The sequence below is a fragment of the Dromiciops gliroides genome, chromosome 2 (genome assembly GCF_019393635.1).
Source record: "Dromiciops gliroides isolate mDroGli1 chromosome 2, mDroGli1.pri, whole genome shotgun sequence".
Lineage (NCBI taxonomy): Eukaryota > Metazoa > Chordata > Mammalia > Microbiotheria > Microbiotheriidae > Dromiciops > Dromiciops gliroides.
The window spans coordinates 74,663,346-74,688,282 of NC_057862.1; the positions used below are offsets into that span (position 1 = coordinate 74,663,346).

A 24,937-nucleotide genomic window follows, 5' to 3' on the forward strand; every position below is an offset into this window, starting at 1 on the left:
GTTACAGTGTTGGTGTTACCTAGAACTCTGAGAGAGGTTGAGCATTTCGTCAGTGGCATAGCTAGCATGGGTCAGAGGCACAGGTTTTCTTAGCCCCAAGGCACTACTGTGACTAAAAATTATGCTTGGCTGCCTCTCTAACTGCTTCCCATTGTACAGTTGAGGAAACTGAGGCAAACAGAAGTGAAATGTCTTGTCTAGGGTCACGCAGCTAGTTATGCTTCTGAGGCAAAATTTGTATTCAGGTTTTCCTGACTCCGGGTCCAGTGTTCTGTTGACAGATCTCATTTTCCTTTCTGTGCCAGGTGTGGGTATATTTTAGAGACCCTCCCTCTTGTCCACTAGACAAACCCCAGATTTTAGGATCTCATGAGTTCCTAACTGATTTGCTGCTCGTGTACAAGTGGGAAAAACCCAGGGCCCAGCACCGTAGGGTCTAGTGAGGGTCCTGTCCTGGGAAGCTTTGTCCTTTTCAAGGCTGTGTGGCGTTAGGTCCCCTGAGGCAGCCACTAGGCGGCTCCAAAGCCATCCGCATGAGGACACATTTGATCCATCTGGCCTGAAATGGATGATCACTGACAATTTCTAACTGTGAATTCTGGGTTCCAAATTCCTGTTAGAGGTTCCCTACAGAATTTCTGCCTTCCAGTTAACCTTGGCAGTTGCTGAGCCTCACTGTGTTACAGTTGTCCTTATTTTGAGGAAAGCCAGACTATGTTTTCTAAAGAATTTGTACCCTGCCAGTTCTACCCATTTTCAAGGAGATAACACTGAGTCACCTAGAGGGGAAATCTTTTCCACTGTAGTCCACAGAAAGAAAGTAGGCTGGGAGGACTTCCTTTTTATCACATGATCTGCCTCCCTCTTCGCCTTCCTCATCAGAGATCATCAATTAGGCACAACTTTATTATACCTGCTACCAGAGCCAGGTCCCCTTAACCTTGTAAGGTCTCTCTGAAGACTCTGGTGCAAGAATACTTCCTCCATTGCACTGTTATTAACCAGACAGAGAAGTGCTGCTCCTGCCTACCTGCTAATTTTGGTTCTCTGAATTGCGCTTATTTTAGCTGGTTCAGTCTTCTGGATTGCCCTTAACTTCAGGGCCTCCTCTTGTCCCTGGAGTATTTTCTTGTTTCCAAGTGGCTTTTGGTTCTGATTCATTTCTCCACGGGGGCTGTGGAAGAAGACAGGACTCATCATCACCGTGAGCCGTGATGAACCCTTTCTCAGCAGGGGACTGTTGCCTTGCCACGGCGCTTGGGCCAACTCTGCAATAATTGCCTGGATGGAGAAAAGGACTTTTCGGGCCTGTTGGAAATCATCATTACCGTGACTCTCAGAAACTCTTATTAAGTAACTTGGTGCCATTGGGAAGCTGTTCAAAGCGAGTAAAAGGAGGGTGGCTTGATCGCCTCTGGGGGGGATCCCTTCCAGCCCTAAATTTATGGGTCCGTGAGTTAAACTTCATTCCTACCCTCAAGGAGCTAATGCACCAAAGTGACACTCATGTCCCCCAGACACATACAGAACACCCAGACAGCTGAAGAGGCCGGTAAAACTAAGTAGAAAGAAATTCCTGAATTATATACAGATGCAGGTGTTGGGGCATGCTGTGGGGTGGCAGATGAAATGGGGGCTGTGGAAGGGGATGGTACCTGTTGGTGAAGCTTGAATACTGTATTGGAAAGACTAGTGAGTCCAGAGTTAGAAAGTATTATTTCCATTTTACAGATGAGGAAACTGAGGCAAACAGTGGGTAAGTGATACCATAGCTAGTAAGGATCTGAGATTAGATTTGAACTCGTCTTCTTGACTTCAATGCATTCACCTTCTGTTACCTCACATAGCCATTGTGAGACTTGACTTATATAATGAAGATCATGGGATCATTGATGTAGACCCAGAAGGGAGCTTTGTATTGAGTCTAATCCCCTCATTTTAAAAATGAGAGAGGTCAGGTGATTAGTCCAGCATCACACAGAAAGTAGTATCTGAATCAGGATTCCATCTCAGGTCTTCTAGACTCCCAAGTCCAGCACTCTACCCATCATACCACCTTGTGGTATTAGCCCCATCTTATAGGTGAGAAAAAGGACCCGGTGTGCTTGTGCCTTTTTCAGGTCCCATTCCTAGTGTTTGGGGCAGGACTAGAGACCATGTCTGCCTGTCTAGTCAGAAATGTGCTCCCATCCTCAGTTCTCTGAAAGTAAATAAAAGTAAGTATTAAAATTTATTTTTTTTCAAGGCAGTGAGGGTTAAGTGACTTGCCCAGGGTCACACAGCTAGTAAGTGTCAAGTGTCTAAGGCCGGATAAGTATTAAAATTTAAATGTACAGTTCCCAACAGAAAAAAGCAAACCAAGAAGATATGGTCATATATAGACATCTAGGAACTCTTATGCCAAAAATTCAATTTAATGATTTTTGTGAGCACCTAATAAGGTCCTGTTACTGACAAGACACTGGGAGTTGGGGGGATTGGTAATTGAAACAAACAGGATATTATTGATCTCTGTTCTTTCCTAGTTTAAATTCTTATATTTGGTGGAGGGTAGAAACTTAGCAAAAAAAGTAATTGACCATATACTTCAGGATAGGAATAAATTATAGACATAAATTTAAAAGCAAAAAGGCTACTCAGTTTCCTTATGCAAAAAACAAATCAGGTCATTGGACTGTTGGTCTTTCTCTCTGTAACCTCAAAATTTCATGTCAAGGAATTTGGTTCCGTTTGAGAGGTGACACAGTGGATAGAGTGTTGAGCCTGGAGTTAGGAAGACCTGAGTTCAAATTTGGCCTCAGACACTTACTAGCTGTATGAACCTGGCCAAGTCACTTTACCCTGCTTGCCTCAGTTTCCTCATCTGTCAGATGAGCTGGAGAAGGAAATGGCAAGCCAATCCAGTATCTTTGCCAAGAAAATTCCAAATGGGGTCACAGAGATTTGGACAAAACTGAACAACTACCACAGCAACAAGCCAGTGTTTAACTGACTATTATGTGCCAGACACTTCTGGCACCAAGGATACAAATACAAATAAAGAAATTGTTCCTTCTCAAAAGGAGATTATTTTCAAAAGAGGGAGACAAGTATTTATAAAAACTACAGGGTGTCCTAAAAGTCACTGTTGTTTTAAGCTTTAACAGCTTTAAACTGCACTAAGATTTTTGAGACACCCTATGTATGTATGTATGTATGTATGTATACATTCACACACATATATGTATGTATATGTACACTCATAAATACACATATATGTATATATTTGTGTGTATATGTATACATGTACCTGTGTATTTATATACACTATGTTTATATATCTATGTGTGTATATATATGTATACACACATACACATTATATATATATATGTATATATAGAAATAAGTGTCTATATAAATACAAAGTACTTACATACAAGGGAATCTGGGAAAGAATGCATTAGCAGTTGGGAGATGAGAGAAGACGATGCAGAAAATGGTGCCGAGTTAAATCTTAAGGGAAGAGAAGGTCTTTATTACCAGAAAATAATAAAAACCTGAAGTAGTAAAAGAAAAAAATATCTCTGGCCACACTAGCCTATTGAACCATAAACAGGGAAAAAACCCCAAACAAACCAAAAAACCACCAGGAGGAAGAATGAATGGATGTTACCTAGGTTAGGATAGTAGCCCATTGAATTAGCTCATCTTGGGATATGTCTTGGGCAGATATCACAGGGGCACTGTGAGCTGGGTCCAGAATTGAATAGGAAGAGGAAAGTGGTCTAAAATGCTTTGGGGAAATCCTTCAGCTCCCGCCATGAGCCCCAGCTTATTCTTGCTATAAAAATGCATCTTTTTAAATTCCATTTTTCTCCTAGTAATGACTGTGAGTCATGTAATAGAATTTCAGAGAAATAAAAAATTATAGCTAGCCCAAGGAGAGTGGAAAAACACACAGAGTTTAAAGGACTGTTTTGGGGTGAGGATCACTGTAAGAGAAAAAAATGGAGGACACAGGATTATAGATTTTGCTTTGGGAGGGATCTTGGAGATAAAAGGGATCATGGGGATGGAATCGACTTCGGAGGTCAGCAGGGCCAGCTGCACCTTCCTTTAACCACCTCCCCATTTTATGATGAGGGAACTGAAACCCAGGAGGTTACAGTTTAGCCAAGGTCACACACGAGGCTCAAAAAGGGAATGACAATGTAGCTTTATTTTGTAGGTGAGTAGACTGAGGCCTACAGATGTGTGAAGAATCTTGTCCAAGGCCACACACGCATATTAAAAGAGCAGTGCTGTGATTTCAGTCCAGGCTCTCTGAATCCAAAGCCAGCATTTGGGATTTTGGATGTGATTATAGCCTCAGCATTGCATTGGTATCCTTGGAATATTAGAAAAATTATAAGAAAGCCTCCAGTACATTGGGTAGAGCTTCTTGGAGGATCTGTAGAAGGACATGGATAAGAATTATCAGGGTGGAGGGCAGTGTGGTACAATGGATAGCATACTAGGTTTGGAGTCAAAAGATCTGGATTGAAATGCCAACTGCCAGTACTAGTTGTATGACCTTGGGTAAGTCCCTTATCATCTCTTGGTCTCGATTTCTTTTTCTGATAAATAGGAGGTTGGACTAGATAACCTCTCCGACTCTCTGCCTCTAAATCTGTAATCCTGTGATTGCAAACTGCACTGCTGTATAAGATATCGAGAGATTATAAATTCATTAAAGTAGCACCATCGTCTGTTACTGTTGTTATGGAGAAATGACCTCCATTTTAAAACCTTGGGCTCCATTTAAACACATGTAACAGCTTTTATTCTGATAAACTTATGAGTGTGAAACTCCAAGAGCTAAAAGTTTTTGGCAGAAAATAGTTATTTGGTCCCTGCATCCCACTATTCCACAGTGATTCAGTGCAAATTGATCAGAACAGCTCTTGCAGTTAGATACCTGGTGGGAGGGAAGCGCTCAGGGCAATTGTAGTTCCAGGAAAACTGATTGGAAAAAAGATAATCATGGTGTTTCATGCTGGGAAACGCTCAGATTCTCGATGGGGCTTTGTTTGCTTGTAATTTTTTTTTCCCCTTCTGCTTCTGCTAGGAAAAGATTCAGAACTCCTTCTGTTCAGAGAGCTGATTGGGAGAACTGGATAAACAACTTAACATTTTTCCCTTAAGTTGGAGGGAGAAGGGGCTCTCACTCTAGGGAAGGTCAAAGGTTGAATAGAAACATCAAGGACTTCAGACAGACTCTGAGAGGATGTTATAACTCCTGGTTAAATTAAGCTTCAGAGACCGTCAACTTCTGTTAAACTCAATGACGGAATCAGAGTTAAATTAAGCCATTATTGATGATAGTTGGAAATTAGTGTAAAATAGGTACTACATGCAACTGAGGTGTTCAGATTTCCACAAATTTTGTCCCAATTCTATTTAAACATACTGCTTGTGTTAATATTTGACAATGTTAATTTAACTTAACAATCTAAATAATTTCATTTTTATAGGAAGCATGACTGAAAGGGAAAACATGTTATTTTTTTTTTTAATCTTCATTCATGTAGTGAAAAACACCACCTGGTGAGGACTTTACCATAATGGTAGGCAAAATACTCTAATTATAGACAAAGGATTGAATGACAACCTTTAAAATATCTGATAATAGAAAATAAAACAAACAACTTCCAAATCAGGTGTTCTTAACCTTTTTTTTTCATGTTGTCATTCTGGTGAAAACCTGTGGGCCCCTTCTCAAAATAATCTTTTTTAAATACATAAAAGGAAGTTATTATGCCTCAGTTGTGTTAAATTCTCCATGACCCCCTTTGGGTTTTTTTTTGGCAGAGATATTGGAGTGATTTTGCCATTTCCTTCTCCAGCTCATTTAACAGATGAGGAAACTGAGGCAAACAGGGCAATAGGTCACTTAAGACCTTCCCAGGGTCACACAGCTAGTACAACATAAGATTAAAAGGAAGTCAATTATGTTGAAATATGGTTAGATATTTAAAAAAAAAAAACAAGTTCATGGACAATGCTAAGAACCCCTGACTTAAAGGAAGTGATATGGTGACATTCCAGAAAATTAAGGTCATGGAATTATAAATTTATAGCTGAAGGACTCTAGGTCATGTAGGCCATTTTACAGATGAGGAATTTAGGCTTAAATAGATTTAATGGCTTGTTCGATGTCCCACAGGTAGCCAGGACCGGACCGGGGTTCTCCAATTTCAAATTCTTTTCGTTGTCAGTGTTGTCTGAAAAGCAAGGGATTGGTCTGGGTGACTTCTGGGGCTCCTTCCAGCTAAAAACCCATGTTCCTATGATCAGAATAGCCACCATTTCCTCCAAAAGAACCAAACTCCCAGTCTTCTGCCTTTGGACGGATGTCATAGCACAAACAGGAATATTCTAAGTTGGCTCAAGACTAAGATGGGAAAAAGAAAAACTTGTGGAAATACCCAAAATGCCCTTGAAAACTTGCTAGTAGAACCTAGGCCCACATAAAATCAATTCAGGTGTCCAGGACTTATCTGCTCCTGCTCCCACCCCAATTTCCCTATTTGGTGAGGCTGCAGCTGACTTGTACCTTCAAAGTCTGAGCCCCTCCTCCTCCCCAAGGGTCCAAGCTTGGACCTGGAACAGCATGTCGCTGTTGCTAGGCTCCAAACCAGAGCCAATGAGGTCAGGGACCCATTTTGTAACTATGGGAACATTTAGCTACTGCAAAGGAAGAATTGCCAAGACTTTTTTGTAACTGAAGAAATTGTATAGATGACTCCAAGTTTGTGACAGCGATGAGAAAAATGGACCTGGAGGGTGAAAGTTTACCATGGGTGATGATTATCTTATTTTGAAAATGTCATGGTGACAGCTGGGATGAGATATTGGGCAGCCAGGAAATGGGATGGTAGGATTTAGAGATGGCAGGGACCTCAGAGTTCATCTAGACCAGCCACCTCATTTTATGGAGGACCCCAGGGTTTAAATGGCCTCTTCAGTGTACAGGTAGTGGAGATAAACCAGGTTTTCCAACTCCCAAATCTAGTGCTAATTATATAGGTTAGGCTCTGAGATTAAGAAATGGAATCATTTGAAAATATCTTCTGGATAAAGGAATGTCAACATATGTTGGAAGTGCTATGGGAAGACAGAGGGTGCCGGTGTAGAAACTTGGGGCCCATGCAGAAGAATTCAGCAAGGGAAGAAGCAAATGGCTGAAGATTTGTGACACTGCTAGGAGCTGGCTCATAGATATAGTACTGAAAGGAACATTGGAAGTCATCTGGTCCATGTCCCTTATTTTAAGGATAAAGAAATTGAGGTCCAAGAAGGGCTAGGTATTTTCCTCAGGTCTGCCCTGGGAATAGGTGGAAAAACTGGAATTTGAACCCAGGGTCTCGGATTTCCAATCCAGTGTTTGGTACACTGTAGCAAGGCAGCAAGGTTAAATGACTTATTCCTGGTCACATACAACTGTTGTGTGTTGAGGGCTGGACTTGAACCTGGATCTCCCTCACCTTAAAACCAGCCTGCTCCACTGTACCCAGTCTCCTCTTCATTCAGTAAATAACTATGATAATGTAAATGAAAAAAAATTGAACAGCCTTAAAATTCTGATTAATTGTAATGATCAACATTGGCTTAAGAGAAGAGATGAAGAAAAGTGCCTCTCTCCTCTTGGTAGAGGGGTGTGTGTGTGTGTGTGTGTGTGTGTGTGAGAGAGAGAGAGAGAGAGAGAGAGAGAGACACTATGGATGTGGAATGATGTATGCTATCAGATACAGGGTGGCTCTGCTTGCTGGTTTTGCCAATTTTTTTTTTTAAACATTGAAAGGGTCAGTGGGAAGAGGAGAGGAATATTAGGGAAGACATGATGTCAGTTAATCTACAAACACTTATTAGGCTCTTAATATGCTTGCTGTAGAAGTACAAAGGGAAAAAAGATGTAAAAACATGAATTTTTAAAGTGTGCATAACAGCAAAGAAAAGAAATGATGTGAATTATTGATATAAAGTATACACACATACGCGGTGCATGTTCATATAGATCCGTTCAAGTTCATCTAATCTAATGCCTTCATTTTACAGATGAGGGACCAAGGATCAGACCAGTTCAATGCCTCTTGCAAGATCTCATAGCTAGTAAATGGTCAGATTTGAACCCAGGTCCTCCGACCATCCTTGCCACTATTGCATGTTGATGTTTCTTTGAATTTTGAATCACTCAACCAAAAGATCATGTTTATGTTTTATTCTCAGTGAGGGCTGCTGAGCTGCCACTTGGTAATCTCATCAGTGGCTCAAAGGACAAAGTAACAGGAAAACAGAAAATTCTGCTTCCTAAGGCTTCCTAGTTACTAGAGAATTTCATCTTAGGCTCCTTCTTAGATAGGCCTTATCTAGGTCCACCTTCCCCTTCAGAAAGTGTGGGGATCAGGAAGACTTCAATTTATCTAATCTTAATATCTCCCCACCTAGCACAGTGATATGCACACAATGGATGATTAATGACTATTGGGCGAATGAATGCGCTTGGTTATATGGGTGGGGAGGGATAGAGAAGATAAACTATGGGAAGGAGGGAGGAAAATATAAATCAAGAGATTATTACTTACCTACATTTCAGAATTTTTTCTGAAGGGAAGGAAGATAATGCGACAGTTGGATGGGAAAATGGGGTGAAGTCACACCTTTTTGGTTTTTTTTTTAAGTTAGGGAAAGCCCTGGGCATTTTTAAATAGATGGAAGGAATAATCATTGGAAGCTGAGAAGTTGATGGCGTGTCTGGGCACAAAATAAGCAATGGGTAGATACTTGTTAATTCTTTTGATTGCTTTTGCTTGGTTCAGTGGGAAGAGGGTTGACTTTAGAGTCAGGGCACCTGGGTTTAGGATTTTGGCTCAGCTGCTGTGGGACCTTGCGTAACCCTCTCTGGGCCTCAGTTTTCCCAACTTTTAAGATGACCGGGTAAGACCCACTCCAATTCTAAATCTGTGCTCTGAGTTTAATCAACATCAGTCACATTCTGAACCTGTAATTGATGATGTTATAGAGAGAAGAGAAAGGCTAAGGAAGTGAGGCCTAGAAGTCAGAGGGTTAACGTCTGTCTGCAAGTTTCGTGTTAATGAATTGAGACTAGCTATATTTACAAGAAGGAGGAAAGCATCCCAAGCTGGTGTGTCCTTCACAGTCTCCAGTGCGATCCACAAGCTGTGAAAGAGTGTCAAAGGTGATGTTGAGACCTCACCTGTCCCCGAGTCTTCCACAGCAGTGACTAAGGTCCCAGCAACCTCTTCCATGGTTTTCAGAGGGCGACTAGGGTAGAGGAGGCTTAAAGGAGTATAGTAGACAGTACAGTGCCTTCACACTGTCATCTGACACAATGGAAGGTAGGAGTCAGGTGAAAAAAGTTTTAGTTTTAAGGATTTTATTTGCTGTGCAGTATTTATGGTATGGTAGATTTTATGTGTTATGAAAAGCGAATATTGTCTGCATTCAATTTTTTTTAGTTGAGATGTTAGCACAAAAGGCCATAAAATTCTAGGGAAATTTCTAACAAGATAAAATGTTTTGCATGGTACCATTTTTATTTTGTGCGCTGCATCTTTTTTTGTATTCCCCTATGTGTTAGACAAGTATACCTTGATGCTCTTACCTGTTTGACCTTGGGCTGGTCAGTTAAACTCCTTTTGCCTCAGTTTCCTTATCTGTAAAATGAGGGAGTTGGATGCAGTGACCTTTGGGGTCCCTTTCAGCCCTATGATTGTGTGATTCTACCAGAACCATAACTAGAGTGGGGTGACTGGGGCTTTGTTAATTTAGAGGGCTTGAAACAAATCAGTTAAACATCTAGTTAGCGAGAAAGATTTGTTAAAAAGAAAGGTACCAGCTGGCATAGCTTCCTCTTTCTTCTACCCTACATTGGGCAGCTGTACCCCAGACTTGTACCTCCCTGGCCCTGTCCTCCTGGTGTCTCCCCAACCCTGGGGATACCTTCTGAGATCTCCAGGGCCTGTTTTGTACTGTTTATTTTGGTTGTCTTTGCCCCAGGCACAAACAGTGCTACTAATGGCTGTCCTTTCTAGGTCTTTGTCAAGGTCTTTAATAAAAAAGGAGACTAGATAGGCGGCTAGAACCCAAGGGCGCTTCATTAAAGACCTTCCTCCCGTTTGACATTGAGACATTAGTAAGTCTTTTTTTTTAGGGATAGCTATTTTACCAACTGTGACTTCACCTATCAGAAAAGAAAATGAGGTTAGTTAGGCATGACTTGTCTTTGTAAATCCATGATGATATCTCCTCATCATTTTCTAAATGCCTACAAATAACCTGTCTCATAAACCACACTACATTTTTTGTTGTTTGTTGGTACACAATTTTCGGGATTCACCCTTTTCTGTTTTTGAAAATTGCGATATTTGTTTTCCTCCAGTAATCTGGTGCCTTTCTCATTCTCCTTGATTCCCCAGAGAATGTGGAGTCAAGCATCGTCTATTTTTTCTGTGTTGCATTTCATTTTGAACTTCTTTCAAGTGCTTACATAAGGTCTTGCTATCACAGAATTACCTTACAATATACCACCTACCTCAGGCTACAATTTTCCCTTTACTGTGGCCTGTAGATTTTAGTTTGAAGACTTTTGTGGACAAATCAACATTGTTTTGCCTTCTCTGTGGCATTCTTTACATTATATCGTATAATAATAGACCCTCCCTCCCAGGGCTGTTGCGAGGCTCAAATGAGATTATAATTGTAAAGTGTTTAGCATAATGCTTGCCACATAGTAAGTGCTATAGAAACGTTACTTATTTTTATTATTATTATTGTTATGATCTTCCTGCACTTTTTTTTTGTTTCTCTTCTTCCTCTAAACATAGCTAACAGAATCCTTTTGTTGTTTTTGATGCTTTTCATGAGCTTGAATTAATTTAGGTTTTAACCTTCAGGATGATATTTATACAGGTTTACACTACACTTTTGTGTTTTCTCTGGCTATATACCTTTCTTTCCAGGGGTATGTTGATAGATGTTTAACAACCAATTCTCTGGGGGAGAAATGGATGATATACTTTTAACTTTAATCTGTGTTATTAATGTTTTTCTCTATCACTTTCTTAAGTTGTAGCAGTCAACAATATGATAAATCAAGCCCTAATTTTTAGTGTTTGCTGATTTCCAAGTTATCAATGTTTACACTGGAAATTTAACAGTCAGCTTATAGGCTGGCTGTAGCATATCTTCCTATCTTTTAATATTATTTTGAAATCTGAACTCATCAGAGAGCCCTCTGTGCAGCCTCACTATTGCTGTTTATTATCTAATCCAAAGTTTCTTAAACTGTGTCATCACATAACTGAATGGGGGTTGAGAAAAATTTGGTAGTAAATGTTTTATTTGCATACCTATTTTATATACTTATATACCCAGGGTTGCGTAAAGATTTATCCAGTGAAAAGGGATCGTGAGTGGAAAAAGTTTAAGAAGCCCTGATCTAATCCCCACTCTGCTGTCATTCTTCCTCACTGGGGTTGTTTGCCATTTTCTTGTCAGAATGTCACTTCACAGGATTTAGAACCGGGAGGGAATTTAGAGATGCTCTTGCTCAATATCCTTATTTTACATATGAGGAAATTGAGGCCCAGAGAAGCTAAGTGACAGCTCTTGGTCTCACAAACCATAAGCAGCAGATCCAATATTCGATCCTGGCTGTTTTACTCCTAATCCAGTGTCTTTGGTGTCATATCCCAGCTGCCTCTGGAATTTTGCATCCTCTGTGAATCGTATTCCCCTTTGGGGAATCCCCCTGGGATGGAACAATACCATTTTTTTTCTGGGATCGTTTTGAAACCTTTTCTCACATGTAAGAAGCATGTCTGACTTTGCCTGGTGCTCCCTTTCGCTGATATTTTGAGTTTCAGCATGCTTTCTCCCAAGGTTTCAATACTGAGACTCAGTTGAGATAGACTAGTTCTTCCTACTTGGTGGGAATTAAATTGGGCAGTTCAATATAGTGCTTCCTTTGACCTTCTGAGAGGCAGAACTTTGACTCAGGCAATTCAGTTTAATTTGGCAAATATTCACTACATGCCAAGCACTGTATTAGGGACTAAGGAGACAGAGAGAGATGATCCAGGTCTGAGTTCAAGGAATTTATAATCTGGTTGAGTGAAGAACAAGTACATGACTAATTATAATGCAATTATACTAATACTAATTATATATAATATAGTACATTATGTATTATGTATACTATGTAATGAAGTATATAGAAACATACTCTAAATATATATAACATACTAATACAATACTAATTATAATACAAGGAAGGGTGACATAAAGTCAAAGGAGATATCCAGGCAAAGTGCTGCAAGAAATTTGAGGAGGAGATTTCTGTAGGGATTTCCTTTCAGCACAGTTAACACTCTTGTCAAATGTTAGGGTAGATGTAGTCCTCATAAATGACATAGTTAGTCTTCATCTAAGTTTTGTGTACTAAGGAGTGATCATCCATATCCCTTGTCTAACAGGGTGGTTTATATTCTATGCTCAGAACAATATAATTCTGGCTTCTTGTGTAGGAAATAACTTTTGAGGGGGATGGGGCAATGAGGGTTAAGTGACTTGCCCAGGGTCACACAGCTAGTAAGGGGGTCAAGTGTCTGAGGTTGGATCCGAACTCAGGTCCTCCTGAATCCAGGGCTGGTGTTTTATCCACTGCGCCACCTAATTCTGGGTTCTTTTATTCTCACCCATATACTCTTACCCATAATTCAATTCTTAGGTTTGTATGTGTATGTGAACACATGTGTATATGTACATATATACACACATATATACATACATGTATATACAAACATACATGCATCTACCCACAAACCTGTGGACTATGTATGTGTGTATATATATGTGTGTGTCTATATGTATATAGATACACACATACAAATATATATACACACTTTAAATTTGTTTCTTTTCTATTAGATCTATTTCTTTTGAACAAAATAAACTTGAGTTGATGTATAGCAGTCATGAGTTTTATACCATCAGCTGTCAGTGATATATAGGAAGTTTTTTTACTATCTTATTTTAAAATTTCAAATTCATTTTTTATCTGTATTATATATTTTAGCATATATACATGTGGTGAGGCAGCACGATATAGGGGATAGAGAGGTGACTTTAGAGTTAGGAAGACCCAGGTTCAAGTTCTGCCTCTGACACTAATTATCTGGTTGGATAAGTTACCCTCTCAGGGCCCATAGCAAATGTCTAAGATTGTACTTGGCAGAACAATTGTTGATCTGTATTAGTTAAAGGGGAGGGGCAGCTAGGTGGCTCAGTAGATAGAGCACTGGACTTGGAATTAGGAAGACTCATCTTCCTGAGTTCAAATACCTAGATACTTACTAGCTATGTGACACTGGGTAAGTCACTTAGCCCTTTTTGCCTCAGTTTCCTTATCTGTAAAATGAGCTGGAGAAGGAAGTGGCGAACCCCTCTAGTATCTTTGCCAAGAAAACCCCAAATGGGGTCATGAAGAGTTGGGCACAATTGAAAGAACTCAACAACAACAATATTAGTTAAGGGAGTTATCCCACCAGAAGTTCCCCATAGCAATAATAAAAAATCTCAAGACTGAACAAAAAATTGGACATCTGAGGCTAGGAGTACTATGATATTCTCAACAAGCTTCCTTATTGTCTTCTTCTGACAATCATTGGACATCTCTACTGTGCTTTTCTTTCTGGGTCACGCATTCTATCTTCTGCAATCACCGGTGCTGGGATTCATTTTCCTTCCTCCTGAGTGCTCTCTTAATCAAACTAGTAAGTCTCCAGTAAAACATATTCTTTCCTGCATTGGACCCTCAGTAGGAGCCTGTCTCTTTAGTATTGTAGGCAGTCATGTAGGAAACCACTTCCTTCCTAATACCCACCACAGTCAGCCATTCACTTCCTATAACCTCCTTTCTCTTCCAAAGCCAGGACTATTAATGGGAGGAAGAGATGAAAATACCACCTGTGTCCCAAGCCCTTCAGTTTCCTACCCAGAACTTCAAAGTCACTAGAGATACATTCCAGATTTTTCCCCAGCTCTATCATTTGTTCCTACATGAATCAGCTGAATTCCTTGTTTTCTTGGTTGCAAAAATAAGTACTCAGAGGACAATAACTTTTGGGTACAAAAGGTCCCCTACTTGATGGGAAGCATCCTAGTTGGGTGTTTCTTTATAGAAGAGGCTATTTTTTACAGTTCTGTGGTGTACATCTGCTTTGAGTGAAATTAAACTGAAGCATAAGATGCAGCCTGTCCTTAATGGGAAAATAATTGGGAAAGAGGCGAGTTTGCAAAGTGGCTCCAGTCCTTCTCTGGCTCTCTTTGGTGACCCACAGATGACCTCTGTTGAAAGAGTGAAATGGAATCGGTTTGAAGACTGCTTCACTAGCAAGGCACCTGGAATACAGGAGGGGAGACCCAAAGGAGACAGCCCCAGCACAGCTGAGGCATAGGATTTGAACACGGGCCTCATGTCTTGAGTCAGACATGCTGCAGTTCTCAACCAGCAGAGGGTTGGAGACATGACGTCAGCAGTACACGTATTCAGACAAGGAATTTTCCATGTAGAACAACAAAAGCAATGAAACAGCATGTCCCTGTGAATTGAGTAAACCATGAGAATGAGTTGAAGAGGGGAGTCGAGGATCAAGAAGCCTAAATGAAATGATCGAGAGAGAGAAAAGCAAATAAAATCTTAGGGAGACTATTGGAAATAATCAGAGATACTTGCCCAAAATGACATGGAGGGGTGTGTGTGTGAAGCCTTTAGACTTCTGATTCTGTTCAAAATTCATTTAAGATCTCAATATCTGTGGGGCAGAGATTCCCAGTGGACTTCCCCTCTGCATGCTGGATGACAGTCAGTATTCAAAAGCACCTTGATAGGCTACAGCATTGGGCTAAGTCTAGTATGATTAAATTCACTAGGGATAAATGTAAAGTTTTATGCTTAGGTACAAAAAAATCAATATCCCAAGTACAAGATAGATAGATGACAGTTCCACAAAAGATCTGAGGATTTTGGTAAATTGCATGCTTAACAGAAGTCAACAATGGAATGTAACTGTACCTCTATACATATATCTATCTTTCTCTATAGATATACACATACACAAACATGTATGCATATATATTTATATCCATGTGTATATAAATATATTTGCATACATGAATACACGTATATATCCATGTATGTATATATCTCTTTATTTCTACATATGCATCTATCTACCTATCTATCCATGCATCCATCCATCTATCTACCTTGAACTACCTTACGAGAAGCTTAACTTCCAGGAATAGTTTAGCTTCCACTTGTTTTGTTTCCCTCTCCCCTTGTTGGGAGTATTGAGTTCATCCCTGGGTGCCATGGTTTAAGAAGGACATGGAGGGGCAGCTAGGTGGCGCAGTGGATAGAGCACTGGCCCTGGAGTCAGGAGTACCTGAGTTCAAATCCGGCCTCAGACACTTAACACTTACTAGCTGTGTGACCCTGGGCAAGTCACTTAACCCCAATTGCCTCAAAAAAAAAAAAAAAAAAAAAAAAAAAAAAAGAAGTACATGGAAAGGTAGAGAGTATTCAAAGGTGGGCAGCCAGCCTGGTGAAGGGCCTTGAGTCCATTGTCATATGAAGGCCACTTGAGTGAGCTGGGCAAGTTTAGCTTGGAGGATGCAGAGGGAACATAGTAACTGTCATGAAGTATTTGGGGGGGTATTGTGAAGGAGGACTAGGCTTATTTTTTTGGCCTAGGAGTAATGGGCCAAAGTTGCTGAGAGGCCAATTTAAGCTTGACATTAAAAAAGATTTCCTTAACAATTAGAACTATTTAAAAGTAGAATGGGCCACCTTGACACGTGGTATAGTTTTTTTTTGTTTGTTTGGGTTTTTTTGTGGGGCAATGAGGGTTAAGTGACTTGCCCAGGGTCACACAGCTAGTAAGTGTCAAGTGTCTGAGGCCAGATTTAAACTCAGGTACTCCTGAATCCAGGGCCAGTGCTTTATCCACTATGCCACCTAGCTGCCTCCGACAAGTGAAATGTTTTCCTAACTTGTTGGTCTTCACGGAAGGCTAGATGATCACTTGTCTATCATGTTATGATGGAAATTCCTTTTATGTTGGCTTATGAGATGATTGTTGAGGTTCTTTCCAAGTCTCTGTTGAGATTCAGTGAAATTTATGTATTGTCCTCTGAAAATACAGTTAGAATCTCCTCTATAGCATCGATTGACCCAGGGATTAGCACCCTATATTCATTTAACCATTTAACATCAATTCACTTTCTTATAAGAATATTTGCTGAGAGCTACAGCAGGAACAGAAATATAAACACATTTACTGCCCTCCTTTCTCCTCCCTCCCAAAAAATAGAGGATGACATTTCCTTATACTACCTCTGCTTCTGGAGAGTCAGAGAGAATAGGCTTAAGTTGTTTTTTTGTTTTGTTTTGTTTTGTATGGGGCAATGGGGGTTAAGCGACTTGCCCAAGGCCACAAAGCTAGTAAGTGTCAAGTATCTGAGGCCGAATTTGAACTCAGGTACTCCTGAATCCAGGGCCAGTGCTTTATCCACTGCGCCACCTAGCTGCCCTGAGAATAGGCTTAAGTTTTAAAAGGGACTACAAAGCATTCTCTGTGCCAAGTTCATTTCCAAATGTGGCATAGCTGAAAGACCATTCAGTTCTCACCAGTTGCCGGCAGACTCTGGCATGGATTCCAGTTCTTAGACCCCTGTTCTATTAACCTTTTGAAGCTCACAATTTGTCAGCTTAGTCTATTCCATCTCCAGTCATCTTTGGTGGGACACAACAGGGTCAGAAGGAATAGCAGAGCTAGAATATGGCTTCACATGGCTCTTGGTGTGGAGCACAGGTCACCAGAGCTCCCCATGGCCCAAAGGCTCATAACAGTTATTTGCCTTATTTATGGGCTTTAGATTCTCGTTCTGTTAACTAAATGAATTGCTTTTGGTAGAGTGGGGCTTCATTTTTGCTGTCTGCCTTCTCTTTTCCCTCTTGCAGACATTGTTCGGAGTGATGTTGCCTTGGATAAGCAGAAGGGCTGCAAGATTGCCCAGCACCCAGATGTAATGCTGGAGCTTCAGAGAGAGAAGGCTGCTCAGATGCACTTGGTTCTCCTCAAGGAGCAATTCTCCAACACATACAGTAACCTCATATTAACAGGTAAGGCTACTTAGGTCAGCTGACTCCCACCACAGTGAGTTCCTGGCTTACATCAATTAACATTCTAAAATTTTGGATTCACCAGAGTGGTCCCCTGCTGAGTTTTTGCCAGTTCTATCCTTTATTTAGTTGTGATGACTTTTGTTTTCCTCTGACAAATATTTCATGTGGCTGGCATGTACATTTTTGGCCTCAGATTGTAGACCATTCTGCATGTGTATTTTCAAATGTCAGAATCAATGAGAAACTAGTGTTGGTTTGTAAAAATATGACTTGCTAAATGTGTGTGTGTGTTGTGCATTTGAAAGAATTACTAAATTTGGTATCTTTGAAGAAGTGGCTATTTTCACCTTTTTGTAAACCTAGTAAATACAAAGATGAATGATAAGTGATAATGACCTGTGGGCAGAATAGAGAATGTTTTATTCCTGGTGGAGTTCTCTGGGGAATTTTATTTTCTCTAATGGGGTCCACAGGCATTGAGAATGGGCCCCATCCCTCATGTCTTTGTATGAGTTCTAGTAGAAAAATGAAAGCTGGATGGCAATTTTAGGAGAGAAGATCCCTGAAATAGAATGAGAAGCAGCCTTTCTAAGGCTGCCAAGAAACTTTGCTGGTAGAAGGTACACAGACAGGATGAATCCAGAAGCCTCAGTCTTAAGGTATTTGTAATGCTACAATAGCAGAAAATGATGTGAGAATTCTCAAGAATGGTTGAGGCTTTTAGATAGAAGCAGCAAATCATAGGAGTTGCCCTGTTTCTCTTGTAAAAAACAAGGGAGGCCTGTCTTTTATTGATCCAAATAAAGTCTAACAAACCCAGAGTCTGTTTACCTTGTTTGCAGAGCTTTAGAAGACATTGCAGTGTTGGTTAAGGCTTGGGCAACTCACCTTTTTTTTAATACCTCAAACCCAAATGGGAAAAAAGTTTTAGCTCCCATTATAGGATCCCTGACATTTCTCCAGGAATCTCCATGTGATAAACTCATTGTTTTACACTTTGAGAAAGCTTGAAACTTTCCCTTGTATTCCATCTTCAACCTGGTGAGAAAACCAAAAGAATGAAATGAAAGCTTGATCCAAAGGTGCCTATGAATAGGGAATGGGGTTACAGGGAAAAGCTCTTTCTCCCTATGGTAGGTCAATAAGAGTTGGGAACAGAAATGATAATTTCGTGTGTGCAAATGGTTGGATGCTGAGGGTACTTGGAACTCCCTGAGTTCTTTCTGTCATACCACATGTAAGTATGTCGGAGGGGATACCTATTTTTGCCACTCTCCAATGGGCTGCATCAGAAAACCAATGGACTATCATCAATGTAGTTGAGAACAATGTGATTTTTTTTCAATTCCTTCTCTGGTCTATCTTTCATTTATTTGCCCAAATGAAGGTGTCAGAGCCCAGAGTCCTTGAGTATGTTACAGAAGAGAGTTCAGCATAAGAAACCCTAGCCCTCACCCTGTTATCCTTGAATGTGGCTGAAGGACGCATTATCTTTAAAAACGCAAGCATGGTCTATTGGCTTCAATGGAGTCTTTTCCAATTTTCAGTAACATAATCCCCTCACATGTTTATTCCCGGTTCAAACTGTTGGAATCAACATTGTCAACTTTTACCCTGACAACTTGCTTACTTTCTCCTAAACAAACTTACCCCAGTAAAGAGGCTTTTCCCTGCTTTTGCTTCTCTCAGAGCTGCTTCAAAGAGTCCTCAGGCGTTTTCCACATTTTTCACCCAAAAGGCTGGGCTGAGGTGGTACCTTGTTACCCCTGGAGCCCTTGGAGTTTCCCTTTTTGTTTACATGAGAGTTCAGAAGGTTTGAGCTCCAGGTGTTGGGAAGTGATGGAGTCACTGCAGCTTAGCACCAGCAGTAAAACTATTTTAATGTCCTCTAACTAAGTCTTTGATTCTGAGCAGTGCGCTTTTCTAATTGTTATGAAATTTAATCCTTGATTTCTTATATAAATCTTGAGAACATGGTCTCCAGACAGCTAAACATAATATTTAAACATAACTAAACTAACTTTTGTAAATATTTCCCTTTTCGGTGATGAATGTGTATTGGTAAGGGGGGCAAGGTTGAAGGGGGTGGAGACCTCTCTAACAGAGTGACTTTCTTTGCCCACTTATTTAGAACACCTACTCTAGGATTTCTATTCAGTGATGGACTAGTTGTTTCATATAACTCCCCCATGAAGTTTGGGATATCAGCAAGGGAAGTATTTATGTTTCTAGCACTGGTGTAAAGACATTGGGTTTCTAGATTCTTTGGAGGGGGGGGTGTCTTTCTACATGTTTTCCCTACTTTCACTCATTTATTAAAGCCCTAGGGTAATCAGAACCTCAAGGGTATCCCTTTTGTCTGTTTCCCAGATTCCTTAGAGCCTGTAGTGTAGCTTCATGCCACGATGGTGTGATAGCTAGAGAACCATTGTCATTATCACTGTTTTCCAGATGAGAAATAGAAATGTGCAGAGAAGGCTGCTGCAGACATTGTGGCCATTGAATGGAATGGATTGGGAATGTTTGATTCAAGAGGGATGGGATTTACTCAAGAATTAAATTCTGAAGACACAAAGAGAAATGATTCCAAGAAGGAGGAAAAATGGGATTTGTCCACAGAGACTGATGTGGAACTCAATTAGTAACTTAGATTAAAAAAAAAAGAAATGTACAAAAGATGTAAGCAAGGTCAAGTGATGGTGAATTAATATAAAAATGTGGCATGGTGCCATGTCAGGAATGTCTATTCAGAATGAATTGAATGGCAAGGGAATCTAAGGATATCATTTATATATACATGTATATACATACACACACATGCATACATACATTTATGTGTGTATACATGTTGACAGAAAAAAGAGGGTCAAAGAAGGGACAGGACTTTTTTGGGGGTTGGATGGGATGATGATAACTGACAATAGAGTGAAGACAAAGTTTTTGATTTCTTATTTTGCTTCTGTTTTCTCAGCTAAAGAGAATGACTTTTGTATTTGAAATGGTTGAATAAACAAAGAAAGAGCTTGATTGATACTCAAGACATAATAAGAGAGAGTACCCAGCTGCCCTTGATGATTTCAAGTAACATGGTCCAGAAAAACTTGGGGACTAAAAGAATTGGCAGGTGTGATTGTTGTTAGTAATGTTTGAAAGATCAAGCAAAATGGGGGAGGTACCAAAAAATTGGGGGAGGACAAATATGTCCCAATTTTTGAAGAAAAGGAAGAGAGTCTGTGATGTTGAGGCCGGTGAGCTCGACTTGAATCTCTGGGAATATTCTAGAATACCTCATGCAAGAGATGGTTGGTGAACATCTAGAAAGTCAAGTTGTGATTTCAAAGAACCAAGAATAACATCATCAAAAACAGGTCTTGCTGCTCTAACCTCATTTCCTTTTTTGAAGGATTAGTAAGCTAATAGTTGAGGGCTATGTGAGGGATGTAGTTTACCTAGATTTTGACAATGCTATGGATAAATTCTCTCATGCTATTCTTTTTTTTTTGTGAGGCAGTTGGAGTTAAGTGACTTGCCCAGAGTCACACAGCTAGTAAGTGTTAAGTGTCTGTGGCCGGATTTGAATTCAGGTCCTCCTGAATCCAAGGCCGGTACTCTATCCACTGTACCACCTAGCTTCCCCTCATCTCATGCTATTCTTCTTCTTTTTTTTTTAAATTAATAAAGTATTTTATTTTTTTTCTGTTACATGTAAAGATAGTTCTCAACCTTTGTTTATACAAGCTTTACAATTTCAGATTTTTCTCCCTCCCTCCCCTCCCTCCCCTCCCCCCCTCCCCTAGACAGCAGGTAATCTGATATAGGTTATATATATACACACACATAATAACATTAATCCTATTTCTGCATTAGTCATGTTATAAGAGAAAAAAAATCAGAGCAATGATGGAAAACCTCAAAATAGAAAACAAACAACAGCATCAAAAACAAAAGAAATAGTATGGTTCATTTTCATGCTATTATTCTTAAGGAGGCTGTGGAGAGGTATGGATTAGATGATCATACAATTAGATGAATACAGAATTGGTCTCTGGCCTGAAATAATGAGTGGTTGTTAACAGTTGAGTGTCATTGACTTACTTGGTAGGATGGCTCCAGTGAGATATCACAGGGATCTATGTTTGGCCCTGTGCTCTTCAACAATTTTACCAATTACTTGGGTATGACACAAAGTGAGGAGGTAGAGCTACCACTCTGGATGATCCAAAAGGATCTTGACAGGCTATAGCATTGGGCTGAATCTAAGAAGATTAAATTCAATAGGATTAAATATAAACTTGGGAAGTTGTGTTTTGTTGTATGCTCAAGTACAAGACAGGGAATATTACACAACTGGACAATTTTCTGAAAAATTTTTGAGAGTTCTAGTGGACTTCCAGCTCAATATGAGTCAGCAGAGTGATATGGAAGCCAGAAAAGCTAATGTAATCAATCCTGGGTTCAGTTAATAAAGAGATAGTTTTAGGAATAAGGAGGTCAAAGTCCCAATGTACTCTACCCTTGTCAGAACTCATCTGCACTATTGTGTTCAGCTCTGGTTACTGTAATTTACTAAGACCATTGATATGCCAGAGAGGGTTCAGAGGGGGACAAGAAGGAGAATAAACTGTCTTGACTTTATGTATCATGAAGGTTCATTGAAGGAACTATGTTTAACTTTGAAAAGAGAACATAATAATTGGCAACAACTATTTGATGGATTGTCAGATGCAGGAGGAATAGACCAAAGGGCAGAAGGGCAGAACTGACTCATCTTGTATATATTTGTCAGATTAGTCCTGAAAATACTACTTAAGGGGCAGCTAGGTGGAGCAGGGGACAGAGCTCCTGTCCTGGAGTCAGGAGGACCCGAGTTCAAATTCGGCCTCAGACACTTACTAGCTGTGTGACCCTAGGTGACCCTGGGCATATCACTTAACCCGAAAAAAGAAAATGCTACTAATAACATGTGTCATCAACACCTACCACTCATCAGTTCCAAAGTTGAACTCATCTTCCTTGCCCTTTCCCCCAGACAAAAACCTTCTGCTCTTCATGTTTCCTCTCGTTTAACAGGCTCACGAACATCCTTTAGTTTTTAATTTTCCCATCTTCTTTTCCTGTCACATTTAATTTGGTCATTAAATCTTGTCAGTTCTTATGAAATATCTCCCCCACCCCCTCTGTCGATAAACTGGCCAGTGTCTCAGGGGAGGGTAATTAGGTCGGCAAAGGGCCCTGAATCCACTTCATATGAAGCTGAAAGAACTGGGCATGATTCTCTGAGAGAAGAGAAAGCTCAGAGGGGATGTGCTATCTCTCATAAAGAATTGGGTGGGCTTTCCTTAGAGGAGGTGAGTTACTCTCCCACCTCAGCTTCTACTGCCTTAATTCATTTCCTAATCACTCTTCCTGAGGTATTTCAATAATCTCCTAACTGGTCCATTAGCTTCCATCCTCTGTACTTTAATCCATCCTTCCAATTCTTGTTAATATAATTAAAGTGCTCCTTTAATCACATTATCTTCCCCCTACTTTGGAAAAAAATTCACTGGTGACCCAACATTTGTGGAATAAACCTTTAGCTCCTTAAAACTGCATTTGATTTCTTCAGTTGTTCTGGAGTGAATGGTGACTGGTTTGTGTCACCTGGTTGATAAGCAAACAGTATGCCAAGCTCTGCTGGGGTAATCAGAGTTTTCTAGCTTGGAGACCCCTTCCTTAGGGAGACCATGTGTTCTCAGGCTATAGAAGTGACAATGCTCATGCACACACACACACATACATATATATACACAGACACACACTTAACTTGTTTATAGGATCATAAATCTGGTTCTTGAAGGTCTAGTCTAACTACATGTAAAAAAGATAAGATTGTTTTAAAAAATTTAGCAAGCATTTTATTTGTTCTTTTCCCTTTTCACTCTCGCCTCCAAATGGTGCAACAAAAGAAAAAAGAGGGGAAAAAAAGAAAAAAAGAAACCCTTTGTAACAAATATGCATAGTTAAGCAAAGCAAATTCCCACATTGGCCATGTCAAAAATGTATGCCTCATTCTTTGTCTTGAATCCATCTCCTCCTCTGTTAAGAAGTACAGCCCCATTCATTTTACAGTTAAGTATACTGAGTTTGAGGGAGGGTGGGACTTTCTCAAGATCACATAGCTAGGAAGTAGAAGAGCTCTCCCCTCTAAGATGACTCCTTCCATGTGTTAGGTTTGTATCTTGTATGTTTCTACTTATAGTTATCCCTTCCACATTGTGGGGGTTAGGGGCATGGCACCCCCTGCAATCTGGAAAATCTGCGTAAAATTTTTTGACCTTCCCTTTGTACCAGAGGAGTCTGAATGATGATGGTATTAAGAGATGAAATATGTTGATATTATACATTCTATACATATATTTTATGCATTTCTGAGTTTCTAAACTTTTTCTGTCTTCTGCTGGCGTTTGCATGTCATCTGTGGCTTCCGCAAAACTCCCTCCAAATTCTCATTTAATTTCTTATGCCAATCCGTGTGATGGGGAAAATTGCAGTGTTGAAGGGATAACTCTATATATCTTGTCTTCCCCCAACATTAGAATATTAGCTCATTGAAGGCAGAGACTATTCATGATTTTTCTTTTATTTTTGGCACATAGTAGATGCTTAATAAATGCTTGTTGCTTGATTGACTGATCCATAATCTAGGGTTGTTGTGAGGACCAAATAAGGCAGTAATTGGAAAGTTCTTAGGACAATTCCTGACACATAACAGGTGCTATATAATTGTTAACTATAATGACCTTCGTCATCATCATCATTATTAACCCTAGGCAAATCACTTACATGCTTTTTACCTCGGTTTCCTCATTTGTCAAATGCAGATAACAAGAGGACCTACCTCCCAGGGTTATGAGGATCAAATGAAATAATAATAGCAAAGCACTTGGCACAGTGCTGGGCACATAAATGCTATATAAATATTAACTATTATAATTTATTATTATTATTATTATTAACACTAAGCAATGTACTTAAACCCCTGTTTGCTCCGTTTCCTCATCTGTAAAATGGAGATTATAAGAGCACTGACCTTCCAGGGTTATTGTGAGGATCAAATGACTTCATATTTGTAAGGTGCTTAGCACAGTGGCAGCCACTTATTAAGCTCATGTAAATGTTAGCTACCATCATTATAATTTATTATTATTATTATTATTATTATTATTATTATTATTATTATTATTATTATTATTATTAAGGTGTTGAAGTGAATAGACCACTGAGCTTGGAGTCAGGAAGACTCATCTCCCTGGGTTCACATCCAGCCTCAGACACTTACTAGCTGTGTGACCTTGGGCAAGTCATTTGACCCTGTTTGCCTCAGTGTCCTCATCTGTAAAATGAGATGAAGAGGGAAATGGCAAACCACTCCTGTATCTTTGCCAAGAAAACTTCAAATGGGTCGTGACTGAAATGACTGAAAAATCACCACCATCACCATCACCATCACCATCACCATCACCATCACCATCACCATCACCATCACCATCACCATCACCATCACCATCACCATCACCATCACCATCACCATCACCATCACCATCACCATCACCATCACCATCACCATGTCATTAAGATTCTTTTTTTTTTTTGGTGGGGCAATGAGGGTTAAGTGACTTGCACAGGGTCACATAGCTAGTGTCAAGTGTCTGAGGCCAGATTTGA

At 40.0% G+C, this 24,937-nt stretch overlaps 1 protein-coding gene across 3 annotated transcripts in view; it reads left to right on the plus strand.

The window, feature by feature from the left end:
• HPSE2 (heparanase 2 (inactive)) overlaps nucleotides 1-24,937 on the plus strand; it is a 693,143-nt gene that overhangs the window by 61,441 nt on the left and 606,765 nt on the right. For 2 of the 3 annotated variants that reach the window (XM_043980493.1, XM_043980494.1), the window contains exon 3: nucleotides 17,066-17,227. The exons of the other annotated variant lie outside the window; for it this stretch is intronic. In XM_043980493.1, coding sequence (XP_043836428.1) covers nucleotides 17,066-17,227 — 162 coding nt within the window. The remainder of the gene's footprint in view (nucleotides 1-17,065; nucleotides 17,228-24,937) is intronic. 3 annotated transcript variants of the gene reach the window in all.